The sequence below is a fragment of the Myripristis murdjan genome, chromosome 17 (assembly GCF_902150065.1).
Source record: "Myripristis murdjan chromosome 17, fMyrMur1.1, whole genome shotgun sequence".
Classification (NCBI taxonomy): Eukaryota; Metazoa; Chordata; class Actinopteri; order Holocentriformes; family Holocentridae; genus Myripristis; species Myripristis murdjan.
In genome coordinates this window covers 23,203,998-23,227,036 of record NC_043996.1, presented here as the reverse complement: position 1 = coordinate 23,227,036, position 23,039 = coordinate 23,203,998, and the positions used below count along the sequence as shown (strand labels likewise).

The 23,039-nt window shown below is 42.4% G+C and overlaps 2 protein-coding genes across 4 annotated transcripts; both read left to right on the top strand.

Moving 5' to 3' along the window:
• The first annotated feature begins 455 nt into the window (after positions 1-455).
• Positions 456-20,386, top strand: LOC115375180 (glutamate decarboxylase 1-like). Of its 3 annotated transcripts, none has more exons than XM_030074554.1 (17): positions 456-728; positions 1,911-2,035; positions 4,381-4,437; positions 6,401-6,538; positions 7,424-7,666; positions 9,289-9,379; positions 13,528-13,640; positions 14,243-14,358; positions 14,697-14,776; positions 14,926-14,980; positions 16,283-16,399; positions 16,831-16,895; positions 17,000-17,078; positions 17,172-17,321; positions 17,626-17,733; positions 18,041-18,130; positions 18,282-20,386. In XM_030074554.1, exons 2-17 carry the CDS (start codon positions 1,960-1,962, stop codon positions 18,453-18,455), a joined length of 1,752 nt encoding a protein of 583 aa, XP_029930414.1. In that variant the 5' UTR covers positions 456-728; positions 1,911-1,959; the 3' UTR covers positions 18,456-20,386. The 3 variants fall into 3 exon arrangements, with proteins under 3 accessions (XP_029930414.1, XP_029930412.1, XP_029930413.1); XM_030074552.1 differs by having other exon boundaries at positions 456-733; XM_030074553.1 differs by lacking the exon at positions 4,381-4,437 and having other exon boundaries at positions 457-733.
• Positions 20,387-21,109: 723 nt separating this feature from the next.
• Positions 21,110-22,958, top strand: LOC115375774 (myb-related transcription factor, partner of profilin-like). The gene is made up of 2 exons (XM_030075309.1): positions 21,110-21,537; positions 22,588-22,958. The coding sequence occupies exons 1-2, from the start codon at positions 21,150-21,152 to the stop codon at positions 22,926-22,928; spliced, it is 729 nt and encodes a 242-aa protein (XP_029931169.1). The 5' UTR covers positions 21,110-21,149; the 3' UTR covers positions 22,929-22,958.
• Positions 22,959-23,039: the final 81 nt, after the last annotated feature.

Sequence of the window (23,039 nt, the reverse complement as noted above, 5' to 3'; positions counted from 1 at the left end):
ACCATATCACACATGCTTGAGATGCTTTCCCCATCACTTTCTGCTGTCAAAGAAGCATCATTTGCCCTGGGTTAAAGCTGCAATGCTTTACTGGTTATCTAGATGCCCCACAAAAAAGCACCTTCAATAGCCTTGGTCCATTGAAACAGCAGTAAACCAGTCAACTAATCAATATAATGTATCACCTCAAGACAAAGAGATGTACTCTGAATCCCTTTGTCACTAAAAACCCACAAAGCAGCTGTGCCAGTCTTTAATTCTGATCTCAAGGTCAATTCATGCGTTGCCCACACAGACCAAACACTTCACACCTCTCCATCACCCATCCTGACACCCACACCTGGAGACACAGACACAGAGGGGTGGCAGTACGTCAGTGGTGTTTTCCTTTAGGTTTTTAGGCTGTACTTAAAGTGGAATTGTGGCTGTCAGTAGCAGTCAGGGAAGCTTCATTAGTCGTCAGAGGGAGGCACGTCTGTGACTCATGCCTGCGTGAAAAGACCAAGGCATATAAAGGGGCGAGAGAAGCCTCATATATAAATAAAGAATAAAAAATATTCTTGAGCGAGAAAGGGTCACTTGCGCGCTGCTGGATGGGAATTTTTGTTGGTGCGCTCTATTGGTATTCCGCTGTCAGTGCCACTGGACTGTTTCTTGTCGTGCCTTGGGTGGATATAGTGTACAGTTATAGTTTCTCTGGACTCGGCAACCTGTGCGCCTGCAAATCGGTAAGATGCCTCCTTCAGCTCCTATCAATCCATCGTTTCTCCTCATTCATTCATCGAATATATTCTAAGGTTTATGTTTTCTTGACAGACAGGTGATTGTTCAAAATCTGTCTTCACACATGCATAAATTTATAAATTGTGATGCTTGCACGCACGAATGCCAAAATTTGGGGGAAAATGTTTTTTTGGGAAAAAAAAAAAAAAACATTATAAGCAAGATAAACAAAATATCCTTTATTTCACCCGGTCGTTTAAAAGTAATTAGTCCCAGATGAGTGACAAAACGAATTCATTAGGAGGTTAGCCTATTTCTCATGCCACAATGACATTGAATAATGACGGTATGGAAAATGCTTGTTCAAAGCTCAACTTTATTGAAACGTCGATTGCTGAGTCAATAAATTGATGAATGTCGCATTTATTTGGGCATTAATTGCGTCTTACCAATATTTTCCACATAAATCAGTCTTGTTCAAATGTATAGCCTATATATGTATATATTTATGTTATTCATTCGTCCACTTATTTAATTTAATTCTCATTTCTATACCTCATCCTAGTTACCGAAATTATTTTTCCTCAGTAACATCCCCAGCTTTTGTGCAGTAGATTACCACAGGCATGGAGCTCCGAGACACTGAACGGTCTGGTGCCGCGCTGCTCAAGACTGATGTCTGGGGGAAAGGGATAATTTTGCTCTAATGAGCCATAAAAACTTAACTGGGGAACCTATTTATGCCAGTTTCACCGATAAAAACTTTTTTTTATTATTATTTTGTCGTTCGTTTACATTGGCTATTCAGGACACTATAGCCTATAGTGTCTATCAGATATTTGCAGCCTCGCGGGTCTCCAGTGGGATAATTGAATGCATGAGATATTGAAGGTTATCTCCTGAAGTATTTCTCCTGACAGATGCGCCTTCGGGTCCGTGCGTGTGCGACAAATCGTTTCAAATTGCTCAGTCACTGATTCATCCTGCACTGGCACAGTTAGTCCATCCTATTGTCCTTCGGGAATAAATCGGTGGCGCACAGTGGATGTTATTATTTTCATTTCGTCTCATCATACCTACCATTCAGTTAAAACCGAGCCAAAAAAATATGTTTGTAAAATTTTCTTTTTGAGGATCAGTCTACATTGGATAAGCTATTCCTTAACTGTGGACCATTTTGTTTGCAGTTATTTTCTCGTTGAAGATCAGTCCCGGAGCGACTATAACAGAGGAGTGATGGCCACGTCTGAACCGACAGCCACCGGCCGAGAGCAGGACCCCAACGCTGCCAATTTAAGACCTCCATCCACAAGTAGGTCCACACACTCCTCCCCCTTTTAATAACAGTGTAAGCCTGTATTGATCCCCATAGAGAAATTTTCCTTTTGGCTCTCCGTAAAGGAAATCAGAGTGGCCTACAGCCTCAGACAGCAGAGCCACTGGACCTGGCAGGGACTCGGTGTCTTGCTCAAGGACCCTTCGGCAGTCCAGCCGACAAGGGGGGCTTGATCCCAGGTCCTCCGGTTGGGCAGTCGCCCCGGTTCAATAAGCCTCCCTGCTCTCCCTCTCCCTCTCTGTCTGTTTCCAACTCAGGTCCCCCCTTCTTCTCTGTCTGATAAAAGCGAGTCTTGCCCGGGCCATTTGCTGCGTGGGCTCCGTCGTTAATCATTCCGGTTAAAAACAGAGCCATCACAGCTGCCTGCCGCTGTCTAGTGGCCCAGCGGTGCGCACAGAGGAGCGGACCTGACGCAGAGGGAATGCGCCGTTAACACAACGCAAGGGCTGTGCGCTCATCCAAGCACAATCTAAATCTTTTAGAATAAACACGACTTTTCTTTTTTCCTCTCTTTTTTTTTGGTCGAAAAAGAAATGTTGGCAATGTGGGGCCTCCACTCGATTGCAATATTTACCTCCTTATAAAATCGTTACATTTTTTGTGCTATAGCCAAACATTATTCTGGATTTGATTGTGTGTGTTTTTTTCCACGAAAGACCGTTTAGAAATTGCCTCCTCCCTTTGAGTTGTAGCATTCCTTTTACATTGTAGCCTGGCATTTTAGGCATTTATTGCTGTCATACTCACTGTGATATAGTTTTTCCCACAGCTTTTAGGCCATAATGACATAAAAGATGTGACGAAATATTTTGCTGATCATATTTAAGTTTAAAAGCATGTTTTTTTTTTCTCTTTTTTTTTTTTTTTAAGCTTTTTTGTAGCATACAAAAATATCACCCATTAACGGCACTTGAGCAACCATCTGCATAATAAGGCAGGAAAATGGCAGATAATTGCTGTGAGCTCCGAATGGCCTGCTTGAATGGTTGGAAACTCCTCTTTTCCTCCCTCAAACGTTAAAGCAAAACCGGATCGAGGGTAAAATCAGTGCACAACCTAACATCACATTTTCTCTATCGAATCCCAGCATTTCCCTGTCAACTCCAATAAATTATTTGTCCACCCCTGGTGTCAATAAACATCTTATATTTTCTCAGACTTATTCATCGTGAATTTGTTTCAAGAAAAAAAAAAAAAGAAAATGTTTGTTTTGTCTGACTTGCTCGTATTGCTGCTGGATGTTGCCATTATCTCTCTGCCACGCTCCATCTCACGCCTGGCGGCTTGTGGTGTCTGCTTGCGCGTGCGTGTGCGTGTGTGTGTATGTGTGTAGCTAATTTGTGTGTGTGTATGTGTGTGTGGCTGCCTATATGCTCTGGCCTTAGGCTCTGAACGACATCCCGAGCTGTTCTGAAGTTTTTCTCAGTCTGAAATTGCTTTTGTAAATTTAAATAGTTGTCTGTGGTCATTGGTATTATTTATTTATTTATTTATTTACATCTTCCATCAGGTGTGTGCGTTGTTGGCTCGCTGCGGCTTTTGTGGTGTGCGGGCTCTGCATTTATTCTCTATATGGCTCCATTTCCATGCATGTCCAACTCCGGTCTACATGTGCGTGTGTGCGTGTGCATGAGCTATGTGTGTGTGTGTGTGTGTGTGTGTGTCAGAGAGAGAGAGAGAGAGAGAGAGAGAGAGAGAAAGAGAGAAAGAGAAGAAAGAGAGAGAGACTCACACTATAAGTTTCTGCATCAAGCCTGCTATAGACTTCCCGGCCACAGACATTGCCAGCTCGCTCCAGTCACATACTGTGTTTCACTCAATTAATTTCTGCCCTCCTCCGTGAGCTCATTTCACGGGTGTTAATTCCAGTCCGTCCCTTGGCCGGGTGTGTGTGTGCCAGCATGGATTTGCTGTGCGGGCCACTGTTGGTCCCTATTGATTGAACTTAAATCGGAACTGTTACAGGACTCATCCTGTTATGATAGTAAATAAATAGGTGGGCAAACTCTGGCCGCCGTTTGGTCACCACAAGGTGAACAAACAGCAAATTAAATTATTGAGAAATATATTTTAAGAAGCCCAGTCCTCATACTGTTTGACACTAGGCTATTCACCGTGGGGTAATGGGCTGCATAAAAATAGCCCAAAGGTGAGTTTGCTATATTCCTATATGAAAATCACACACACCCGAACAAGAGCCGACCGCATCACGCTTCGCCTCCACTGTGCTCTCCAGTGCCCACCAGCTTTATCCATCAATCCGCCCATACGTATTGTTTCTGCGGCCTACTTTAGAAATTCAAACGTTCATTCTGTTTTAGCCTACGATCATGCGTGGATGCACGGATGTACACGGAAACTGGGGATGAAGATTTGTGGTAAGTTTTTTTTTTTTTTTTTTTTTTTTTGTCCTTGGGGCCCACAAGCCATTCAGCAAATAGGCTAGGCAGATACTCCAAACATGCATTCCTGTTTTTAAATTACATTTATTATAGCCTAATAATGAGGCCGTGTTAAATGGCAGTAGATTGAGTAAAAATCGTTAAACTATTGCTTTAATAGGCTTATTGCCTGTGGGCTTGACTGACTCAGTAATGTCTTTATAGGCTATAGGCATTGTGGGCCCACTTATTACATATAGACTATCTCTACTCAGGTGGTGGATATTACTTCAAGGATTGTGTCATCTGTGTGTCGTGTTCTCCTAAAATTCATTTTGAGATCACTGTTTCCACTGGAGCATAAATACTTTTTTTTTTATTTTAAATAAATGTGTCGGTTTGCGGCCTTGTGATATACAGTCCAAGCAATGATAAAGGCCATTAGAGCAGGGCCATCCATGACTGTCACTGTGCGTTTCCATCTTCCAAAGGTCAGTGCAGATTAGCCTGTAGGTCTGATGAGAGGAGGCCCGGATCACCCCTCCGACACCCCCCTACCCAACCCACCGCCCCCGCCCCATACCCTTTCCCTCTCACCACCGAGAGAAAAATCCCCGGACAAGATTGGAAATCAGGTCATATATCCTGCAGTACCAACATAGGGAGTCCCTTAAAATGAAAGAGAAAGAAAGAAATCTTTTCATTCTCCACCAAATCATTATTTCAGTCATGGATTTCTGATTCCAGTGCCAATAAGCGCGCCCCACCCCCCACCCCAACCCCCTATGTTTTTAAGAAATTCTTTCAGTGAAACCACAATATGGAACAGTCTCAGAAATCAGTTAGTTGGATAGAAAGATATCCAAACAGGGAATTATCTCCAGAAAAGATCAGCTAAAGCTGAAATAAGTATAAAAAATATTTCATAGCCTTTATTAAAAATCGCAAGGATTAGCCTACTTTAAGTAGGCCTAGATTTAGATTTGGCTGAACAATTTTTGCCTTAGATCTAAAAATAATCCATTTCTTTGAATTTCTTAGGTTTTGAACTAATTTCTCATGGAATTGAGCAAGAAAATGCTATTTTTATATCATTTCCCGATCAGAACGATAAGAGTCATATGGATATTTATGCCAGGTGTATACATAATACACCAATTTCTGTCCTTTAAAATGTGGCCATATGTCAGGCTCTGCCCTTGGTGGGCTATTAGGCCGACACAAATCATTTTACAGATAAGGAGGTTTTCCAGGGAATATATAAATCATCAAAGAGAAGCGTAGCCTATAAGTCTTGATGAGGCAGATTTAGAGCTCAAGAGTGTTTGCATCCTTCATTAATCCGTCTTCATAAAGTGTGTGTGTGTGTGTGTGTGTGTGTGTGTGTGTGTGTGTGTGTGTGTGTGTGTGTGTTTATTGGCTGTATGGGTCCGCACCGCTGGTCACCTCCTGCCCGACCGGAGGGACTCACTGGGTGTTTCCCTCCGCACGAATCACTGGGTTTGGCGCTGATGTCACAGGGTGTCACGGGGTGGGTGGGGCGGGATGTACCATGGCATCTCCGTCTGCGCGTCACACACACACACACACACACACACACACACACACACACACACACACACACACACACAAATAACTTACACGCAAGACAGATCACGCTCACTTATAGACTGGTGGTGGCCCATCCTTATCCTGTGCTTGTGTGTGTGTGTTTAGGCTACATATAGGCCTATAAATAACTAAGGCCTCCCTCAGAGCTCAACTGGAGAGCTGCGTTCAGATCAAAGCATGCAGTGTGTTTGCAGCTGACCGGAGATTATAAAGAGCCAAACATTTTTATACACTGAACAAGGGGATTTTTTTTCTTTCTTTTTTGGTCGCACTCAATTTTCCTTTTTATTTTTGTATGCAATGGAGATGTTGGGTGATAACTCGTGCCCTCCCACGTGTAACACCCTAGGGTTCCTGCAGAAGAACAACAGCCTGGAGGAGAAGGGGAGGCTCGCGGGCCAGAAGAACCTGCTCTCGTGCGACAACAGCGACAGGGACGCGCGCTTCCGCCGCACAGAGACCGACTTCTCCAACTTGTTTGCCAGAGGTGAGGACGAAACGTTTTTCCTTTAAATGTTTGGCTCGTGAAGAGAAAATATGCTTTTGGCCTTCTAATTATTACTTATAAAAGCAAACATAATTAGTCCATTATTTTAAATTAGCCTACAATGTTTACTCTATTTCCCTGTCGTTACAGGCCCGTTACTATTCCGTTACACACCAAAAGATGATTTTTAAAAAAATCAGAGATAACACAATCACACCTTTCCAACTGACGTGAGAGACCAAATAGCATTGTTATTTTATTATTTTATTATCTTATTACCTTGTTCTTATTCATGTTTTGCTTGAGAAAATCATGGCATAGCTCAGCCTCTTTGCATCATAAATTAGGAAGAAAACGAACAGGATGGGGGTTGATATTGGCCGAGTGATATCAAAAATAAAGACTACTTTTTTTGACTCGTGAATCTATTTTTTTATTTATTTATTTATTTATTTTTTTACTGGAAATGAAAAAGTAATTCGTTACACTACTTGTCACTGAAAAAAACAGGAAAGCTCACTGGCTATTACACAACATCGTCAGGCTGCTTACGTCAAACCTCCGTCAGGTTGTGACAAAGTGACCCAAACCCCGGTAATATTGACAAAATCTTTGACCAGAAATGATGACTGACAAGATCGTGTCATTCGCTCAATATGACAAATTATAGAGCTATAGACACTGGGCACCACACGCACAGCTGAGAAGGAACATTGGTTATGTTCAGGTGATTTCTGGTAATAAAGGTTGCTCATTTTGCTTATAATATAATGATGAAAGACATTTTTTAGACTGATTAGAGCTAAAACACATGTTACAGGATTCATTATAACCTATAGCTTCAACCTTTTTAAATTTCCATGTCTTTTCTCGTTCACCCCCTAGACTTACTCCCAGCCAAAAACGGAGAGGAGCCCACCATACAGTTTTTGTTGGAGATGGTCGACATCCTCACCAACTATGTCAAGAAGACTTTTGACCGCTCCACCAAGGTGCTGGACTTCCATCACCCCCACCAGCTTCTGGAGGGCATGGAGGGCTTCAACCTGGAGCTGTCCGACCAGCCTGAGTCCCTGGAGCAGATCCTTGTGGACTGCAGAGACACGCTCAAATATGGCGTCCGTACAGGTAGGCCAAGACACCTTGACATTAAACATAGTGGGTGAGCTCTAGGGGTTGGGGGGATACTCGGTTCGTTGGGAATATAATTTTAAAACATGCGTCTTCTTTAGGAGTCATTTCAATAATTCGGAATCGCCATGCTTTTTATTTTGATTTTTTTTTTCCTTTAAAAAAAAAAGATAATTGAAATGTGATGAAAATGCAGATAAGCTATAGCTCAGCCCCCCACCTGCCACACAAATGTTGTCCATAAGCACAGCAATCGTAGCGTGTTTTCAATATTTCTAGTTGTTTATGCATTCTTCTGCCATTTTTATAGATTCTCTATCACTGCATTATCCTACAATATAGGTACAACACCTAATAGGGCCTTACAGTGCACTGTGGTATCTATATCTTCGATGTTATCAGTATAATGTTTCTATGATATTTCTGCAAATACGTATAGTGTGATTGTTGTGTTTGTACAGTATCACCCTAAGATCTATAGTCCATTTTCACACTTAAATCAACACTGACAATTTTGCCGTTTCCTGTTCAGCCTACAGAGCTGAGTCGCATTCAACGCGAACCATTTAAAACAGAAGCTGTTCGCCAGATAGTGTGCAGTCTATTCCGATGACTGGCTTATTTATTGCCCCCCTGGTAATTCAGTCGACATCCTCCTTTCCCTTCCCCTCGACTTATTAAAGCAAGTGTCGCCCGAGGGGATCCTAACACGGGCTGTTTCAAGCTGTTAAAAACGACAACGCTCAAACTGTCCCTTGGGTTTTATATATCATGCAGGGTCCTGTGTCTACAACTCAGCATCACTTGTCATTCAGCGGCACTGCATGTGTGTGTGTGTGTGTGTGTGTGTGTGTGTGTGTGTGTGTGTGTGTGTGTGTGTGTGTGTGTGTGTGTGTGTGTTCCCAAAACGATAATTCATTTGTTTACTTATATTTTTATCGGAGAATTCAGGCGACGCTTCTGTCGTGTTTTGTTGTAGGAGTGGAGGAGCTGTCCACGGTGCTGAAACATAAAGCGCGTCTTTGTGTGTTTCCTCCCGTTGTTTTTCACTACTGTCAGATCGTTATTTTGATTCAACCACATAAATGGTTTTTGTAATATCATATTTATATATGTAGGATTTTCAAATGTAAAAGAAAGCCGTTGCATTATTTATTACAAGAGCCTCTTCGTATATTTTTGCATTGAGGCTCTAGGCCTGTTGACTCTGGCTGTGTGTGCGTGTATACCTTTCATTCTAACTGGCTGTCATACAGTCTTGTTAGCAGTGTAGTTGTGGAAGATCTGTGTGCCTCATGGTTGAGCAAGGGAGTATAAAATCAAATCAGAGTGTGAATGTGAAAACCAAAAGGAAAAGCTGTTGGATTCTGGTATTCATATTATGTCTTTTCTTTTAGGCAGCCAGCTTTCCCCTGCAGGGCAGTTCAGCCATTATGTGCCTTTATAAATCTGCCTATACACTCCTGGCATGGCTGAGACACCAGTGGCTTTCCTTGTTATTATCATTATTTTTTCTTTCTTGTATTTTCAACATAGTCTCATTGAGATAATGAAGATCTCTCAAATAATAAGGCCATTAAGGCAGTGTGTGCTTCTATCTTTCTGTTTTTTTCTCTCAGGTCACCCACGCTTCTTTAACCAGCTGTCTACTGGTCTGGATATCATTGGTCTGGCTGGAGAGTGGCTCACCTCCACTGCTAACACCAACATGTGAGTCATACAATCATACCCTGTAGTTTTTGCTTGCATGCTTGAGCCTGACACATATACATATTTATCTGAAGGAAATTCCTGACAGGGTAGTATTGAGATTTCTCATTTGTGGGGGCCACTAAAAATAGCTCCAAATCATTAAAATCAAAAAGGCATAGGGGAAGCGCTTCTCGTTATGGTGTTCCTGTCAGCTTGCTGCATAATGGGTCAAAAAGGCCTCTGAGGGCAGTTATGTAAAATGTTTGTCCTGTAGTGAGTTGTATTGACCAGCTGTAGACTGTCACTGTACTGTGCTGTGTATTGGAGGCAGCCCAGCCCAAGGGGTGGTTAGATTGCATATTGATCGCAGGTCACAGTTACATGGTGGTCCCGTCTGATAGAGGGCATGAACCACAACAGCTTCACACACAATCAACACAGATACACACACTCACTCACACACTGGAAATAACTTAATGACTCTATGACATGTTCACTGGAATAGAACAAGGAATGTGCTAACACATGTGCGCATACATACCAGAATAAACTGGAACGCTTGGCATGCCTGGCACGCAACAGTTTTGCGTGAAAGTAAAGCAGCTTGATATGTACAATTTTCAAACCTGATTCTGCAGAGGAGGGATCAATAAATCTGCAGTTGTCAGTGGATTTGGTCATTACAGTGAAAGAGTTTCTCAAAATTCAGAATTGATGAAGTCTTGCAGTCTGAGAGATGATCTGTGAAAATCCACAATATGGTCACAGGCTTACTTTTACACATTATGACATTTGTTGGCAGTCATACAAAATCATAGTTTCATGATTGGCTTCAAGGTTTCAACAGGAAAAATGATGACGTGCAGGAGAGAGGAATCAGGACAAGATAAAATAAGATGACAGAGCACATGACAACTGGGCCTTATATGTGGTGCAAAGTGACAGCACAAGATATACTGGGGACAACAGACTATGCACTATCTTCCATGTACATTAAATGAGCATTCAATATTCTCTAGGCTAAGAGATTTCAAACTTTTTCATAAACTGGATGCTCAAGTTGACTGTCATGAAGCTCCAGACCTCCACTTGAAGTGATTTTGCCCTCGGGACTCTGATATGAAAAGACATTTTGGTTTGTGTTAATGATGAAATTGTCTAGGTGTCATATACTTGATAAATAAAGTGGTGAGATTGAAATATAATCACTTGTACATATTGTTGTGTCGTAGCGATGAATGAACCCTTTGAAACCTGAGCAAATTCACTGGATTTCTCTCAAAAATTATGCAGAGAAAAAGGAGATTAACAAGCTAGCAATATATTACTGAAGCATTAATAAAACTAAATAAATAGATAAAATTACATGAAAATTACAGAGAAATTAGAAAAGTAGCCAAATCAAATTAAAATAAGGCAAGAAATCTATATTTATACAGATTATAATTATATATTTAAAGTGATGCAGGGTGATATCAGTGATGATGGATGAGATTTCTTGTGTTTAAATGTATGTGAAAGGCATCTGAATGCAGCCTCATAGAGAAATTAAACTGTTCCCCGCTGTACTGAGGAGCCCTTGGAAGATCCTCAAGGACCCTTGGAGGTCCCCAGACCCAACTTTGAGAACCACTGCTCTAGGTTTTGTAGTCTCTGGTTTGCATTTTTTTTTTTTTTCACAGAGACTGGCTCCTAAGGAAAAGATCAATGTAGGGATATAAAGCCAAAAGCCAGAGGAAACATATAAATTGAGACACTTAATTTACCCAGTTCTTAAACATTAGCTTTAGAAACCACCCTCTTTTATGAGAAACTTTTCCATCTCATCTCCAGGCTGGAAGAATGCCCAAAGAGATAGGGCCATTGAATGCAAACACTCGGTCACAGCCATGCGCACGTGCACGCTTCCATAGGCACACACTTGCACACACACACACACACACACACACACACACACACCAGTCCTCTTACACACACCATCTCTGGCTGTCCCAGATACAGCAGCAAGGGTTTCCAGCCCATTGACTGCAGGCTCATTGTGAGCTGGTCTTAGCAGATAGGCCAGCTGGGCCCCACACTGACACACAATGTCCTGCGGCTGCACAGAAAACCCTGTCACACAGTGGAAACTGGCTGCTGCGGCTCCCTGCGGAGCGTTCATTCCAGCTCTATTGTCCCTATGGATACAGACTGACTCAGTGGTGCTTTGAGGGGCTCAGAGGAGGGTGGGGGTGGGGGTCAGCAGGTTAGTCACATAAAGGGACGCGCGCACACACACACACACACACACACACTCTCTCTCTGGGTGCCCTTGATGACAATAATAAGGGCATTTAGGGGCCGTCCCTGGAGACGGGCAGGTGACTGAGAGGTAATTTTCACCCTGAAAAGACCAATGATTGGCTCTGATTGTGATAATGATCTCCATTATTGTCATTACAGCGTGAAATGACTCAGGCAGGAAAGGAGAATTTTAAAAAGCTGCACAGGTTTTGTGTTTTGTATGCTGTGGCTGTGCTAAAAAATAAAGTAAAACACCTCGTACGTTTGATTCTTCTATTTGTCACACTGTGTATACCTTGTTCCAACGCAGCGAAGCACGCCATAGTTCTGAAATCAGCAAAGCGAGAGGCTGCACAATGAGACACCCCGTCTCCTTTGTCATTTTAGCCTTTGTTGTGGCTGCTCACATCCCAGCCACAGTCGAAGACCATCAGTCATAATCTGGGGTGGTGTATTGACTGGAAGCTAATGTTCCAATCAAATCCACCCCCAGGATAGGTCTTCAGCAAGAATAATTACACAAGAAAAATGTCTCTCTCCTGCTTTTCTTCCTCCCTGTGGCTCTTCTTGCATTTCTTGCATTTCCTTGGCGATGGCTCTATATTCTGCCACTTCTTGTAGTGCTAACGTCCCATTTCCCTCCTAGTTCCTCTCCTCCCTTTGCTTTCATGTCATCTCCTCCTCTCTCTTTGTTGTGCTGTCACAGTTTCCCTCAGTGCATTTCTCCCCACAGCTCCCTCTCCTCCCAGCCTTTAAATTGGTGTATCTCCCCTCTTTTCTACCCCACTTGCTTCACCCAGCCCAAGTCATGCTTCCATCCTTGTTTGGAGACTCATGGGAGACTCAGGGAACAGGGAGCAGGGAGTAATAGAAGCAGGGATAAAAGAGAGAGGAGAGAGAACATTATTGTTGTTTTAGATGGAAGTGGCGATGTGGGAGCGTGGGAGTGTTGTGTAACTGGCCTTATTAGACGCAGGTTGTACAAGGATCAGTCCTGAGGATGTGTGAGTGTGTGTGTGTGTGTGTGTGGGAGGGGGTGAGACGGCTTGTCAGTTAGCATAGAGGGTCAGGCCTCACTGTAAGAGCTGCCTTATAGTTGTGACACATTTGACTGAGTTTGGTGTCTCCAAGAGTTGTGCTATTCTGCTGTCCATGAAGCTGCCATGTTAGTTGATCTGTCGGTAGCTGACGAAGCAGAAGAAGAAGAATCATCCCCTAAATAATTCTGACAGAGTGGTCTGGATTATTTTTTGTCTTGTAATGACACAATGAAATGAACAACTATCATCTCTGCCCCTTAATATTCTTAATTTTGAGCTAAAAAAAAAAAAAAAAACTGTTATCTCTTTCAAACATGCACTCACTCTCTTGCTCTCTTTCTCGCCCTCTCCTTCTCAAACACACACACATGCATGTGTACACACACTCACAAATATGAATGCACACATATTCACTTTCTCCCAGCCATGAAATCAGCCCCATTCAGGCTCGCCACTGAGATTGGCAGGATTGACAGATAGCCATCAGAGCTTTGTGTGCTTTAATTAAACTACTGAGCGATGTTAGAAGGGATTTGAATATGAATGTTTGCGGCCTGGTGCCTATCAGACACTTTTTAATTAGCTCAGTCAGCACAAGCTCCAGTTTGTGCTCGGTGGATGGAATTACAGCGAGGCTAATGAAAAACCGACGTGTTAGCCTGTGGTGCATGCCTGTGTTTGTGTGTGTGTGTGTGTATGTGCATCAAACTCCCCTTCTCTTGCTCATCTTTTACAGTGCTCACAGAGCAGCTGTCAATGTGTTTTCACTGTTAAAATAAGTGGATGGATGCTGACGGACTCGTTGATGCGCTGTATTTTCTAAACGGGTGACATGATTGACAGGTTCACCTACGAGATCGCTCCGGTGTTCGTGTTGATGGAGCAGCTGACCCTGAAGAAAATGAGAGAAATGATTGGCTGGCCTGGCGGAGAGGGGGACGGCCTGTTTTCACCAGGTCAGTGCATAAAGACAAGCACCCACATTAAGTGAGTCTGATTTATCTTGTGTTGGATGAAAACACACTCAAATGGTATAATTACTTTCCCTAAAACAGTAATGTAAGGAATTACCGTCTTGATTTTTGTAATAATATTATGATTATCAGTCAAAGCTATCAAAAATCAATGGTCAAGAACTTCAACGGTTAATTACAACCCAACCCCATTCCCTCAATTCATTTTTGTCAGAATTAGATATTGTCCTCTCAGTTGATGGGAATATAAGAAAAGTAGCATAGATGAGAAAAGGCACAATGGCAGTAAAGCTTACTCTGTCTGGTCTGGTTAGAAGTCTTCCCACAACAAATTTTATCAAGCAAAAGAAAGACGCAGGAGAATTTGATTCTCAAAGATAACAAGGACTGCAAGTGCCAACTATAAGCGTGAAAATCCAAGTGGTGTAATCAATCACTGCTCTCAGGGAGTAATAAGAAAAATGAGAGATAAGTGGTGTTTTATCACTCTTTTGACTTTTAAACCCAACACCAGCTATGTATGGTTTATGTGTGTGTGTGCGCCTCTATCTTGAGAGCTGATCAGTCTCTCTCTGCTTCAACAGGGGGCGCTATATCGAACATGTACAGTGTGATGATCGCTCGTTACAAGTATTTCCCTGAGGTCAAGACCAAGGGCATGTCTGCTGCTCCCCGCCTCGTCCTTTTCACCTCTGAACATGTATGTTCACCAGCTTGCAAACACACACACACACACACCCACACACCCACACACACACATTCTTCATTTCAGATATCATAATATTGCAGATGCTTCAGGGACTATAGATTGAAGCCATTGAAGAAGTCTGGTCATAATCAGCAGTTTTATTCCAATAAAGATAATGGCTGTTTTAATGGCTCTCTTTTTACTTTTATCACATCTACCAAATGTAATATTTATACAGAATTTGTCATCTGAAAGCATAACAACGAGCAAGCCACAACTTAAGCAGCAATTAGCTCACAGAAACTCGGCTTGCGACAGATGAACAATTTGCCAAATGTGTGTTCCTCCAGAGCCACTACTCCATAAAGAAGGCAGGAGCAGCTCTGGGCTTCGGCACCGAGAACGTGATTCTGCTCAGCACAGACGAGAGGTACCAGGCTCGTTTTTTGCAGCTTTAGAGCCGCAGCACGATGCATGTTTACAATATGTGGAGTGTGGACACAGACACTGTGTGCCCTGTGTGCCACAAGCTGTGATGTTTGTATCATTTATGTGACGTGCTGCTCTGCTGTCGCTCAGGGGGAGAGTCATCCCTGCAGACCTGGAGGCCAAGATCATTGATGCTAAACAGAAGGTCAGCTTCTCTTTCTCTCTTTCTTTCTTTCTTTCATTCTTTCTTTCTTTCTTTCTTTCTTTCTCGCTTTCCTTCCTTGCTTCGTTCTTTGCTTCTTCCTCCCTTCCTTCCTTTTTCTTTGTTTCATTCTTTCTTTCTTTCTTTCTTGCTTTCTTTCCTTGCTTCCTTCTTCGCTTCTTCCTTCCTTTCTTCCTTTGTTTCTTTTTTTTCTTTCTTCTTTCTTCCTTCCATCTTTCCGTCTTTATTCTTTCTTGCTTGCTTTCTGTCTTCTGTCCTTCCTTCTGTCTTTCCATCTGTCTATTTTCTTTCTTTCTTACTTTCTTCTCTCCCTTCCTTCATCTTCCTTTCTTTTAATCTTTCCTTCTTTGCTTCTCACTTTCACTCCTTCCATCTTTCTTTCTTCTTTGAATATTTTCTTCTTTTTTTCTTTCTTCCTTCTTCTTTCTTTCCCGCTTTCCTTCCATCCATCCTTCTTTCTTTCTTTGCATATTTCCTTCTTTCTTCTCGCTTTCTTTCCTTGCTTCCTTCTTCGCTTCTTCCTTCCTTCCTTTGTTTCTTATTCTTTTTTCTTTCCTTCCTTCATTCCATCTTTCCTTCCGTTTTTTCTTTCTTGCTTGCTTTCTGTCTTTCTGTCCCTCCTTCTGTCTTTCCATCTGTCTTTTGTCTTTCTTCCTTACTTTCTTCCTCTCCCTTCCTTCCATCTTCCTTTCTTTTTTAATCTTTCCTTCTTTGCTTCTCGCTTTCACTCCTTCCATCTTTCTTTCTTTCTTTGAATATTTTTTCTTTCTTTCTTTCTTTCCTTCCTTTCTTCTTTCTTTCCCGCTTTCCTTCCATCCATCCTTCTTTCTTTCTTTGCATATTTCTTTCTTTCTTTCTCGCTTTCTTTCCTTGCTTCCTTCTTCACTTCTTCACTTCTTCCTTCCTTTGTTTCTTTTTTCTTTCCTTCCTTCATTCCATCTTTCCTTCCGTTTTTTCTTGCATGCTTGATTTGTCTTTCTGTCCTTCCTTCTGTCTTTCCATCTATTTTCTTTCTTTCTTACTTTCTTCCTCTCCCTTCCTTCCATCTTCTTTTCTTTTTTAATCTTTCCTTCTTTGCTTCTCGCTTTCACTCCTTCCATCTGTCTTTCTTTCTTTCCTTCCTTTCTTCTTTCTTTCCCGCTTTCCTTCCATCCATCCCTCTTTCTTTCTTTGCATATTTCTTTCTTTCTTTCCATCTTTCTTTCCTTCCTCTCTTCTTTCCTTCTCTCTTTCTTCCCTCCTTGCTCTCTAATTCCCCCCGTGTGTGTTCATTTCATTCTGCAGGGATACGTTCCCTTGTTTGTGAACGCCACAGGTGGCTCGACCGTCTACGGTGCATTTGACCCCATCAACGAGATTGCAGACATTTGTGAGAAATACAACCTGTGGCTCCATGTCGATGTGAGTACTCGCTTTTGTAGTAGCAGTAGTAGCAGTAGTAGTAGTAGTAGTAGCAGGAGCAGCAATGGTGGCAGTAACAGTAGTAGTAGGAGGAGAACCAGCAACCAGTAGCAAGCAGAAGTACTAATAGTGGCAGCAGAAATAGTTACAGCAGCAGGAGCAGGTGGAGCAGTGATCTGAGGGTCATGGATTTTTGAAAAGCCTGCTCACGACTTCATTTCACGAGTCATGAAATATCAGGGACATTTGTTAGCTTTAGTAATAATAATAAAAAGCTCACCACCCCTGCAGAATAAAACAGAATAACAAACTCTCATAACACCTCTGAGTTTGAAATGTGTTTAAAATTCTGTAGAGGCAGCAATACGGTGTGTTTTCCTGTGCATTTCTGTGGTGTGTAAGAGTGTGTGTGTGTGCTGTTGTCTCCTCAGGGAGCATGGGGAGGTGGACTGCTGATGTCCAGGAAGCATCGCCACAAGCTTAATGGAATTGAAAGGTACAAAGGCACCGATGAACGGTGTTGGCATCGTCATTTCAAAGATCATTGTTTTTCTTTTTAAACTCATGCATTAAACTTTTTTTTTTTTTTTTTTTTTTTAGGGCCAACTCTGTCACATGGAACCCTCACAAGATGATGGGTGTGCCTCTCCAGTGCTCTGCCATCCTGGTCAGGGAAAAGGTAATCACACAAACGCAAACACAGAAACACACACGCTCTCTCTGCAGATTTCCATTAGCTTCTTACACCGGTCGTGTCTGTGTTTGTCTGCAGGGGATCCTTGCAGGTTGTAACTCCATGTGCGCCGGCTACCTGTTCCAGCCAGACAAACAGTACGATGTCACCTACGACACGGGAGACAAGGCCATCCAGTGTGGCCGACACGTTGACATCTTCAAGTTCTGGCTCATGTGGAAAGCCAAGGTGAGACACACACACACACACACACACACACACACACACCTACTGAACTGCAATACTCTCAATACTCAACTTTTATGAATTCAAGCCAGTGCAAATTATCTGCCCTTTAGTATGATGGAGAAACTGCAGCTTTATCCTCAACATGTTGTTTTTGCTGTAATTGCATGTTGTATTATCTCTAGTTGGTTCCATTTATTCTGTTTGTATTGACATCCTATTCCCTCGCTGCAGCACTAACCCATGAGGATTGTTTGAGTTTTATCGCGTCTAATCTAACACACACACACTGTCTTGTCCCCCACAGGGCACCATAGGGTTTGAGCAGCACATTGACAAGTGCTTGGACCTGTCCCAGTACCTGTACAACAAGATCAAGAACAGGGAGGGATATGAGATGGTGTTCAACGGAGTGGTGAGACAAACCCTATTGCATCAGTGTCATCATTAATTATACAGCTTCACTTTGGCTTAATTCAATAAACTTTTCTGGCATGATAAATCCATTCCTACATAACCAACACATATGAGCGTAACACATCTCCATCTTTTACATGAAAGAAAACACAAAAACATTGATGATTTATATTATAGGAACTTTCCACTATTTCCCTATGTCTTTCTTCTGTCTCCAACTTTATTCCTTCTCTTTTGTTTGAGTGTAAATGGAAACAGATCCGGAGCTGTGTGTGTACTAACTGTGAGTACTCTCCTTTCTGTAGCCCCAGCACACCAATGTTTGCTTCTGGTACATCCCTCCGAGCCTGAGAGGCATGCCAGACTGCGAGGAGAGACGAGAGAAACTCCACAGGGTGAGAAACCTGTCAACCAGTCAATCCCAGACCTCTCTACCTATCAGCTTTCACTCCCACCCCTTCCATTTTTTCTCTTCAAACACCCAGAGGTTGATATGTTCCCTTGCTGTTTCCCTTGCACTGATTTGTCATTTCTGTGCTCCCCCAGGTGGCGCCAAAGATCAAAGCCATGATGATGGAGTCAGGGACCACCATGGTTGGCTACCAGCCTCAGGGTCAGAAAGTCAACTTCTTCCGCATGGTCATCTCCAACCCAGCGGCCACCCAGTCAGACATCGACTTCCTCATCGATGAGATCGAGAGGCTGGGGCACGACCTGTAGAAGTGGCACTCTCGATCCACTACCGCCCTAGTGGCCAGAGGCCTGAACTACAAGCTCATATCTGTTGTATTTCTGGGGCCGAGGCCAGTGCAAGTGAGACAGTCACAGTGCTGCAGACAGAGTAGTGAGGATATATTTTACAGTCCTTTTCCACCCGGTGTATCTCTGTCTGCAGCATTATGATGGTTTCCCTGATGGAGGAGACCCTAGCGATGAGAGAGACTTTGTTACTTGCTCTGTCCCACACAGTTCCTTGTCTAGACAAAGTACCAGTACCTGAAGGTTTGGGCTCACGCTCCAATTACAGTGTTAGAAAAAAGTCGTAATGTATGTGTGTGCTGTAGAATCTTGTAACGTGTGTGTAATCTAGTTTGTCGTCCAGTTGTGCAACAACATGGTTTGTCCCTCAGTATAGGATAGTGAATGGATGAGTGTATGTGTGTGTGTATGTGTGTGTGTGTATCTGCTTGGGAATGGGTGTGTTGGGACACGTAAAGGGAGGAAAAGCACAGATTAAAATATTACAAAGTATCACGAGACAATTCAGCTGTATCATACATAGCTATATAATATTAAATCATTGGTGCTTTCAACTGTACATATAATATAATTAATGCCAGTGCACCAAACCTCTTGTCCTAAACCAGTGTCCAAGCCCCTGACCTGGTGTGTGAGCAGGTGTGTATGTGCAGTGTGTGGCACAGTGTGTGTGTGTGTGTACTCTCTGTGATGTATTCTAAGTTAGCACTGTGTTAAAAAAAAAAATGAGCTTATGACCTAATGTGCACACCATAGTTACCAAGTGTGTTGAGGTGGGAGGACCTAAGTCGCCTCTCGCGAACCAGTCTACAATCTGCAATATTTTCCTTGTAGAGTTTTAAGATTAGGATTTAAAATGGCTGAATCTATCATTTACTTTTAACTGGAACATGTAAAACGCTGGCTCGTTGTCTGTTTCACGCAATCATGTGATACCTGTTTGTGTTTTTCACAATGGTAAAATGCTACTATGATATTTGATTATACAAAAACTGATATATATATATTGCATTTTCACTGTTTGCAGATTCAGGTATTTTATTGTAAATGTAACTTTATGTATATTACATGGTAATAACATTTGTAAATGTAATCACTGGAATTTGAGTAAAGCTTATTTATAGTGATTTTGTCAGCCAAAGAAAGAGAACCGGGAACAGAGCAATCCATTGTCCTTCATATAAGTATAACCCCTAGATAATAGGTGTTTGTAAAAATGTTACCTATTGATCCTCTAACTGCAATGCAATTTATATGGTGTGTTTCTTTCTGTGATTGTGAGTCTTTTTGAATGAATGTTCTGAGACGATCGACTGGCCTTCCGATGAGATTAAAATGATATGAAATATATAATCTTCTGGCAATCATGCCAGTCCTTTAGTTTAGAGAGAAGCACAAGGATGCAGAGAGTGTCTGTGGGAATGTACTCTCCTCTAGAGGCTGGGAAGAGAGAGGATTGTTGTCGTTGTCTGGATCTTAATAGATTTACTGTAATATAATATATTAATTGTAATACATATTACCTGTATTTTCAGTGTTTTGGGAACTCATTGGAGTATAAAGAGTTCCAGTTTGTGTCTTTGCACAATGTCCACCTTTCTTTCTTCCATTGTAAATGGATGTGTATTAACTGCAGTAATATATAGGAGTTATGTTAACTAAGTATTTATGGTATCTAGGGACCATATGTGTGAACTGCACAAATTGCATATTTAAGATAATATGTGTACTGTATGTGACCAATGACTCCTATATGCGACCAGTCTGGTTTCTGATGGAGCCAGTATAGTGTGTGGGGGGGCGTTTCCTAGGAGGTTTCAGTAGGCACTTTAACAGAATCATACCATCTTGAATAAAGTCTATAATAAAGCCTATTAAAGTCATAAAGTCAACAACGGTGTCTGTCGTACTGAAACACAAGAGCAAAACAGTCACAAACACAACTATCTGCTTTCTTTTTTCAACACGACAGTAATTTCAGTGTATACTCCAAAGTGCCCCTTATGCCTCGGTACTAATAGTGTGTGTCGGTAGGGTCACACACATGCACACATTATTGCCTCTGCCTAATCATCCTGGAGAAGGCTTTGTTTGGCCCCCAGCTGTGTAGTGGATTGGCTGTGCTCCAGTGCGAAACCATCCTATTCTGTCTGTTCCTTCCCTCATCCATTCCTCATTTTCTTTCATTTCACCCCTTTCCTTTCTATCTCCCACCTCTTCCTATTTCTCTTCTTTCATTTTTAACCTCTGTCTTTTTGTTGCTGACGTGAAAAGAAGGCGAAGTTACAGTATTGCATAAGCTTTGCACGCTTTGCATATGTACGAGGGGGAATATGATGGATACGTGTACTGATGACGCCCTCTGGTGGTCATTGTGTGCCCATGCACCTTGCCACAGGAAACTTTTTTTGCATTTATTTATTTATTTTTGGCTTATATGGTTCAAAGGTGCATATTATGATATGGTAATTTAACAGTTAGTATTTACTAAGGAGCGCGCTAAATTCAGACTTTGCGCCACATCTAAGGAGCGCAGCCGCACTTGTTTTGCGACTGACTTACAATGACCGCCCATTCAAATTTGCCTGTCACGCAATTGGCTATATTGCGGGGGGCGCTAAATATCCATGAGAGCGCCGGGAGCTCATTCAGACCATGGAGGAGAGGAAAAGAAAGAAGAAGTTCACGGCGGAGGAACTTGAGATCTTGACAAAGGAGGTGAGCAAAAATGAGAACATATTCAAGGGGCCACACGTGTCGGCGTCCAAGAAGAACAGGGTGTGGGAAAACATAGCCGTCAAAGTCAACGCAGTCGGACACGACAAAAGATCCGTGGAGGAGCTGAAGAAGAGGTACCAGGACCTGAGGAGGAGGACGAAAGAGAAGACTGCGCTTACGAGGAGATCGGAGGCGAAGGCGGACTCGGAGCAGGCGGACACGGCGGACTCCACGCAGACGGAGGAAAACGTGCAAGCGTCGTTTTCCGAGTCGCAGCTCTCAGGGGTGCCAGGAGTCGACACGCTCGATTGTGAAGTCGATGGAGGTGAGTAACACGAATGCAACGCGTGTCATAGCCGTGCGCTCCTCATAATAATCTGCATTTAACTCTAACATGTATCTGTGAACCATAACTCCCACATTTTCACTGAGATACTTCACTGCACAAGTAACGTGTTCAGCCCCTGATTTCCCTCAGATTTGTAGGAAGAACGGAGTTGCCATCTTTAATACCCATAATGCTCGGGAGAAACCACGTGACATGGGTGGGTGTGTGTCTGTGTGTGTGGGGAGGGTCTATACATCTATGTCTTTAATCAATGAACCATGGTGTATCGGTGTGAGGGTCATTAATACCAACAAATATGCATAATCACATGTGTTGTATATAAAAGTAACTTTTACAATATGCAAAATAGAGTAATCACTGACCCCTAAAAGTGCAGCAAAAAGGATAAACAGGACTGTGTGTACTCACTATCACAAGTGCTGCTGTCTGTTAACTAAAAGTAAATATGATTGGCTGCTAATCAAGGGATATTTAACGCCACAGAACAGTAAATGATGCAAGAGGACAAAAAAAAAAAAAAAAAAACACTCTAACAGTAGATATGCATACCAACAGCATATATGCCCATTCCTAAAAATGCATCTTAAGTCATCACAATATGTCTCCGAAATGTTACAGAGAATCAAGAAGAAGTACTTTATTGATCCCTGAGGGGAAATTGGTTCAGTTGCTCAAATTCTTAAGAGAAGAATTAAATGGTAAGAAACAAAAATGTGCTTTAGAAATGTGTAAAAAAGTGTGTACATTGTGTCTAGATGTGTATTCATTCATTCATTTTCCCAACCGCTTATCCTCTTAAGGGTCACTCACATATGTGTATTAATCCTTCAAAATATTACAATAAATACAGAAATAAGAAATGAAGCATATGTAAAAAGTATACCTATATACATGGGGATGAATTTAACACAACATGGTGTTTCCTTTTATGAGCCGAGACAAAATCCATTTTGTGCATGTTTTAGTTGGTCTGTAGATTAACATGCACAGTGTCAGTGGAGATTGATACTGTTTGTTTCCTTGCAGATCTGGACGAGTCCTCCCAGCCCTCGACAGACTGCACGGCCGGCACCCCTAAGCAGAGCCTGGATGACCTCATGCTGGAGGAGATGACCAAACAGACCACATCCCTGCAGCAGATAGCGCTGGGCATCTCTCGCATGGAGGCGTCCTTGTCCTCCGTGGTCCAGAGTCAGCGGGACTCGTTCGAGGCTCTCATGACGGCGCACAAAGAACACATTGAGGCGCTGATGATGGCGCACAGGCAACACCTCCATGCCATCACAGCACAGAGCCACACCCCGGCTGTCGAATGCAAACCTGAACTCCCCAGTAACTTTGATGCAGGCCTCGGAAATAACTTTTGAATGAAAACCAATAAAACGGAACTGAAGAAACGTCTTGTCTTGTATTTGCAGCTTTTCTCCATTGCTTTGAAGTTGTTTAACCCTCCTGTTACCTTCAAATTTACCAGAACT

Bases quoted from the DNA above. Each gene is read 5' to 3' on its own strand.
- LOC115375180 (XM_030074552.1), top strand. From the start codon at position 594: ATGGGAATTTTTGTTGGTGCGCTCTATTGGTATTCCGCTGTCAGTGCC. The intron at 14,777-14,925 runs GTACCAGGCTCG...GCTGTCGCTCAG, and splicing joins CTGCTCAGCACAGACGAGAG to GGGGAGAGTCATCCCTGCAG. The intron at 17,322-17,625 runs GTGAGACACACA...TGTCCCCCACAG, and splicing joins GGCTCATGTGGAAAGCCAAG to GGCACCATAGGGTTTGAGCA.
- LOC115375774 (XM_030075309.1), top strand. From the start codon at position 21,150: ATGGAGGAGAGGAAAAGAAAGAAGAAGTTCACGGCGGAGGAACTTGAG. The intron at 21,538-22,587 runs GTGAGTAACACG...GTTTCCTTGCAG, and splicing joins CGATTGTGAAGTCGATGGAG to ATCTGGACGAGTCCTCCCAG.